The 6,875-nt window shown below is 43.4% G+C and overlaps 1 protein-coding gene across 1 annotated transcript; it reads left to right on the top strand.

The window, feature by feature from the left end:
- Positions 1-994: 994 nt before the first annotated feature.
- On the top strand, positions 995-2,686 carry PtA15_7A607 (uncharacterized protein; the record flags this gene model as incomplete). Its single annotated transcript, XM_053171231.1, has 7 exons — positions 995-1,014; positions 1,098-1,204; positions 1,306-1,881; positions 1,989-2,053; positions 2,132-2,195; positions 2,312-2,532; positions 2,618-2,686. The coding sequence occupies 7 exons, from the start codon at positions 995-997 to the stop codon at positions 2,684-2,686; spliced, it is 1,122 nt and encodes a 373-aa protein (XP_053022433.1).
- Positions 2,687-6,875: the final 4,189 nt, after the last annotated feature.

The raw sequence follows: 6,875 nt of genomic DNA, 5'->3' as shown, positions 1-6,875 counted from the left end.
ATAGTGCACAATATTAAGTCAAATCTGCACTTAAAAAAAAAAAAAAAAAAGAAGCCCCTTAACCCGTTCATGGCCTGTTGTTATTTCATTTATTTTCATTGCCTGGGTGCAAGTCGCACGTACAACTGGGGGTTTTATGGTAGTTTCACAATCTGAGATGCAGGCAAGACAGGGCCCAATGGATGCAAGAGAGTTGGCAGCTTTGCATCCATGATCCATTTAGCATTCACTGCCATTTATTTCTATTACTCTTGTCAAGGATAGTGTAAAAACATACGCCTGTGTTTACTGCGCCGCTGTCAAAGCCATGTGCCTTAAAGGTGTAAATATTCCATCCTCTAGGGCTAGTAGGGATGTTGAGTCCTCAGCTAGCCCAAGTGTGGCAAAAGACTGAGAGTAGAAAAAACCCTTGATTTCCTAGCCATCCGGAGTATCAAAGGGTTAGCACTCAATCAGACTAGAAAAGATATTTTTGTTGATTGTAGAATTTTTCAAGAGAGAGTTTGAGGGCAAAAACCCTGCCTGCCCTCAAAATGGGGTGGGTGGGTGTTTAAAAAAAAATGAGTTTGAAACCTTTTTCCCCTAGATACGTTGTTGTGAAAAAAGGGTCTAAAACGAAATAGCTAGGATGGACGGTCGGGGAGCGGTGAGCGAGGGGAAGAGGTCTCTGAGGAGGATACTCTTTATCGACTCAAGACTATCTTCTTGACCAACGCTCAGGCCTGTCTATTCTGTTCCATTAATGGTCTACGAAACACGCCTGTCCAATCCTGCGCATGGACTTTGGCACCCTCCTGCGTGCCATCAATCGAGATGTGTGCGAGACAGGGCCCGATGGGCGTGAGAGTGGGGAGCCCAATCCGAGAATCCGACCAGATATTCCGGGTATTTACCGGATAACATGTGACCGCTACCGGATATTCCGCGCGGGAAATCCAACCATGTTTGAAGTGAACTGAACAACTCCCTCGACGGATTCCCAAAAGATCGAACAATGTTGACCTTGAGAGTCAGGTGAGTACTCAAGGAAATATCACAGTCTACAAGTTTCACATTGACAGCTGTTCTGGAATCAACCTCCATCTCTTCATCTTTAGAGGTCCTGAAGGGTCCAGTACAATTAAAATCAGTCCACAAGCCACAGTTGATGAACTCTACGATCAAATTTCTAATCAGACCAACATTAAGAAAGCAAACCTCGAAGGTCTGTCAGAAGTACTTCTAGAAACCTTCAATGAAGCAAACCTTGGCTGAAGATCAACCCTTTTTCATGTGTATCGCGTAAACCGACTTCTGATTACATAGTCCGGGTTGGATATCCTAATCCCCAAAGCATCTCCTCTTCGGATAGCAAATCAGCAATTGAATCAATCGGTGTCAAGAGTGGCGAAGTTCTGCAAGTATCCGCGTCTCAAGGATCCTCTTCGAGTGTCCCCCCGCCTGCGCCATCCGCACCTGGTCAATCGACCCCACTGAGCAAGCCGGCCAGGGTCACAAACGACGTCGGACGGGCGCCGGCGAAATCGAGTCTCTCCTCTCTAGCGCGGGTTCAAGACCAAAGCAGTGCCTCGCCCTCTGCATCAAAGATTGGACACGACGATGGCCTGGACTCTGTCTCCGCCTCCGTTGCACTCGAGGCCGGTCATCTGGTCCTGCGAGTCGTCCCGGATGATAACTCTTGTCTCTTTAGAGCCGCCGGAATCTTGCTGGACCATGGCGATCATAATTCCTCTACTATAGACCTCTCGCATCGCTTGCGTCAGATCGTTGCCGATGCAGTCAAAAAGGATCCTGTGACGTGGTGTGAGCCTATCTTAGGCAGGGACCCCGATCTTTATACTTCTAAAATCCTTGACAAGGACGTTTGGGGTGGCGCAATCGGTTAGTGACCACCATCTACGCTAAATCATCGGCATCTCGCATCCAACAAAAGTGACTTACCTCGAATAGTTGATGATATGTACTAAACTACTTGCCTATCGATCCAGAACTCGCCATTTTGGCTGACCATTTCCAAACAGAAATTTGCTCCATTGATGTTCAAACCGGAAGGGTGAATTCTTTTATAACGGCTCCCAGGAAAAATAAATAGGTCCTCAACAATTTTCTCTGTTTGCCGTTTCTCTCACAGGTTGATAGGTTTGGGCAAAGCCATAACTATGCAAATCGAATCTTTCTGGTCTACTCAGGTATACGTGAGTCAATAAAAATCACAAATCCATGTGCATTTAAGCAAATCAAGAAGAAAAAAAAGTCTTTGTTTTTGTTATTTGGTTTTGACATTGTGACTATTTGAAATCCATGTATCCAGATTACGATGCGATCACTTTATCGCCGATTCCACCGGAAGAACTATCAAACCAATCGACCTGTTTCCCGCCAGAATTGGACTTTGATACGACGATTTTCCCCTCGGATGAAGACAGCTTCCTCCATGCTGCTCTCCAACTGGTCTCTCAACTTCGTCAGATGCATTATTATACTGATACTGCTTCGTTCACTTTACGCTGTGAGATTTGTAAGACTGCTTTGGTTGGTCTTATTTCCTGGTTCACTTCCTCAGCTTTTCTCGTCAACTGACGAATGGCTTGCGCTTCAAAAAATGTCTCTCGTTTAGGTGGGCGAAAAAGATGCAAGATCTCATGCTGAGTCGACTGGTCATACTAAATTCGGAGAATATGCGTGAACAAACCCCCGTCCACCGAGTCATCTTGTTTCTATACTCCCTCTCTTTTCAAGTGACTCTGTCCCAATACTTTTGATCAGTAATCCCGGATCTAAATTCATCGCATTACAAGTATACTTAATTCACACCGAAGATGGTGACATCTACATGTAAGGTGTTAAACATTTTGCGCTTCTTCACACATTGGCTTGTCTCAAATCTCATCATAATGCTTCAACATTTCACTGCACTTCCAAATTATTTCGACTATTTATATTGGATTCATTTAATTTACCGGGGAAACATTGCATGTACTTTCTTTGTTGTAGTAGGTAAACGCTAGCATCTAACAAAATAACAAAATGGGAAGGTATGTATATATAGCGTTCATGACTTGCAAGACGCTGGTGTCTCCAGAATTGTGACTTGTTTGCTTGGCCACTTGAACCTTGTGCAGTAAATCTGCTCCGTTTATCATGGATAACATTTTTGATGCATCAAAAGAACTGTACAAAACCCATGTAAAAAAAGAAATCTTTTCATTAGGGTCAATTTTATTCCTGCCATTTTATGTACAGCTAGGGAGTCGCATGTGGAGAACCTTTGGGCCCCCTCGGAGGGAGTTGGATAACTTCGGGATGTAGCTTGCCTTCTATGGTTGTACAGTCAACAGTGGGTTAGCAAAAGTTCTTGACACTAGATTTTTCACTGCAGAAGCTCAGTCCACCAACCAGAAGTCATGAGATTGGCTAGAGGGGTGGAAAATAAGTTCCCCAGAATGATTATTGAATAAAAAAAGGAAAAGTGAAAAATGAAAATAGTTAAATTATCTCATTTCTTGCAAATTTCTCAGAAGTTCATTACTGTTCCAACCAAGGAGAAAAATTGGAGAGCAAAATATGGCATGTAACAAGAATGATAAAAAATGAAATTTTTTGAAACCATTGTCAATTATTTTTTGGGTGGATGGGATATCCACAAGCTGGTTCAAATTGAACTCAGAGACTGTAGCCCAAATCTATGGAGGTGCTGGACCAACATGTTGGGCATCTTTTTGGTTTTTGCAGTGTCTTGATTTTTTTTCTACAAATTCATTCTCCAAGGTGGTGTCAGCTAGCTACTTATTTAGAGCTAACTGCCCAAATAGCAAATGGACGCGCCAATAACGCGACCAGGCCCGCCAAAAAGTAACATAATCTATATGCGCTTAAGAAGTACTTTAAAGAAATTTTTAATAGTAAAATATATAAAAAAACAAACAAAAACAATCTAAGCATAAAGCTAAAATAAAAGTAAAAAAAAAACGCTCTAGAAAAAACTGGTATTCTCCTAACAAGGAATTACTACTGTAATCCTTGTTGCTTAAAAAGGAGACCTTAGCTACCAGATACACCAATAAAGAGATCAATGTTTTTTTTATCATTGCTCATCACAACAGAGATGTGTAATAAGTGTGCTTTGCCCTTGTCAGGGAGAATCCCTAACAACAAGAATGAGCTTTCTATCTTGCCTCATCAACTAGTCAAGCACAAGAAGCTGTAAAGCAAGGACCTCTTGAATACCAGAAAGAGAATCATCTTTTTTTGACACCCTCAGCATACATACCAGTACCCAACTTCTTCTCATTGACTCTGTTCAACAAGGAAGTTCCCTCACTGTTCTGTTTGCTCCAGCAAGATCTTGCCTCAGTAGGCCCTTCCTACCCATAGCTCCTACACATTCATCCCAGAAATCAAACCCAAAACTTAAAGCCCTACCCTTGCCTATCTGAGAGCTTTCACACTCTTCAGCCTCAAGTGAGTACATTTTGTGTGTTTTCTGTGATCTCCACCGGGGGTTTTAGCAAACCAAACCTGAGATCCAGCCCCCTGCTACTCAGGTACTCCACTACCCCTGCGCTGCAGGCCCTGAAACTGTTACAGAGGGCAACAGAACCACCCTCAGATATTCTAGGCCCCTCTATATTTTTGTCTGTTATTATTTTCTCCGCTTATTATAGTGTTGTCACCCTGTACCTTGCAGCACGTGCCTCTAGAAGATGTTAGTCTTGGCAACACGCTCACTGACAGATGGCCAGAGGTCATCAGATTATTTGTTTTCACTGTGCCACAACCACATGTACAGACCAATATGTATATAAACATTTACATAAGGGCTATTGTGGCAACTCTACCTACTTTCTGCACTGCATGGGCACAAAAGCAATGCCTTTAACCATCAACAAAGGCTTTCTGAGGATGTCCTGCAAGTCTTAGCTTGCTGGATTTACTTGCCAAGGTTAACGGCTTGTTGAGTGGACTTGGCAAGCAGGGATTTTGAACCAGCTCATTGGCAGCCCTTGAGAATCCAAGGTACTTTATAATTAACTTTCTGGGAGCATCAGCAAGCCAGTGGGCAACAATGAAATCTTGCCACGGGCTGGTAAGGTATGTACATGCAGCAGCATTCTCCTTGGCAAGCTTTGTTGGTGGGAACAGGCCTCCCTCACAGAGTCCAATTGACTCTGAGAAGTTGAAGCCATTGGAGTCAACTGGCCTCAATTCCTCAAATTATATGCTCTAAAATGCTGTTCTGACTCTCCTGGGCACCTAACCAACCCTCAATCAAGTCAGAGAGGATCATGATAGAGAGAGCACAAAAGGAAGCATGTAAACAGCTTGACCAACTCTTCAGGGCACCTAACCAACCCCCTGTTGAGTGATAAAGAAGTTGCCAAGGATGATGGGGGAGTTGGAGCGGGTTAAAACAGAAGAGTTATATATAGGAACCAATCTGCTCTCCTGCCTGGTGAGGTACTTGTACTATTCAAGGATGTATAACCAATCCTGACACTGACACACGTTTGAGTACTGCTACACATGCATCATATACATACACTGATACAGACTGATACTGATCCCACATGTTTGGTGGATGCTGGAAGCAGAAGCAAGGAAAGATTGCTAGAGTCAAAACATGAAACATGACTGCCCAGAACTTCTGGTTCAGAGCCATTTTTGTCTAGGAATGTTGGCTCAGACACCATGTTTGGCTAGGAATGTCAGCTCAGAGCCATGGTGGCTGTTTTGTTGGGCTAGATCATCAGACCGGCACCAAGATGGCCAGATTGTTGCTCTGAAAGCATAAAAATGGCCGCTTTGTTGGTTCATTTGTCCATTTTGTTGTGGATTCACCGGCATTTCACAAAAAAAAAACACAAATTTGGCTGTTTTTGTTGGTCCAGCGCCTCCATACAAATCACTATCAATTTGACACAATTTAATTGATCCAATAAAAATCATTGAAAATACTTTCAGAAAAAATCATTTTTTGTCATTCCTGTTTGTACATTCCATACTGTGCTCTCTAATTTTCTCCCCTTTGAACAGTAATAAAGATTCTGAGAAGTTGGCTATAAATTAGATAATTTTCACATTTCCTTTTTTTTTATTTCTTAATCATTCTGACCTAGTTATTTTCCACCTCTCTAGCCAACCTCATGACTTCTGGTCTGTGGACTGAGCTTCTGCAATGTAAAAAGTGGTGTCTGAACTTCTGCTAACCCACTGTACGCAGTTTCAAAAAAGGATGGCAGTTGGGTCTTGGATCTTCCATCTAGGAATTTTCCCCACCCAGCCAAACTTTGCTGTTAGTTTGATGCATTGTGACATTCTAATGCTGAAAATCCCAGCAGTCCAATACATACACGGCAGTTGCATGAATTAAAGTTTTGGTTGGCAACTTGACGTGAGGGGCCAAATATTGGTCGGCTCGACTGGTCAGCTACCAGCCCCCGCGTCAGCCGTCAAATTGACAGCCAAATAGCCAGCTCACCCGCCGGCACTTGAATTAAGGCAACTCAATGTTAACTTCTGTTAACTTGCCTGGGTTGATTCGCAGTGGCAATATGATTAGCCCTAACCCCAAAGGGCAGATTAAAATTTTACCAAGCCGCTCATCAGAGGGACACGTCACCCTTGGCTCCCACTCATTTTTTTCGAAGTCCGCTCATCGGAGGACAGCGGAGGACACGTCACCCTCCACACCTCGGCAGCCTTGTCCCTTCGCAAAAACCAAGAACTCATCACTGGCTGGAATATCACACTTCCACCACCACTACTAGAACACTGATTCTAGTCCCTCCAGCCTCGACCAGCCTGCCTCAGTGAAGAGATTCATACATAAGTATCATCGTGACTGGTAGTGTCCACCAGTCTATCAAAACTTGGCC

This window comes from Puccinia triticina, chromosome 7A, assembly GCF_026914185.1.
Source record: "Puccinia triticina chromosome 7A, complete sequence".
Lineage (NCBI taxonomy): Eukaryota > Fungi > Basidiomycota > Pucciniomycetes > Pucciniales > Pucciniaceae > Puccinia > Puccinia triticina.
Note: the sequence above shows the minus strand (reverse complement) of the source record. Positions and strands in the feature narration are given on the sequence as shown.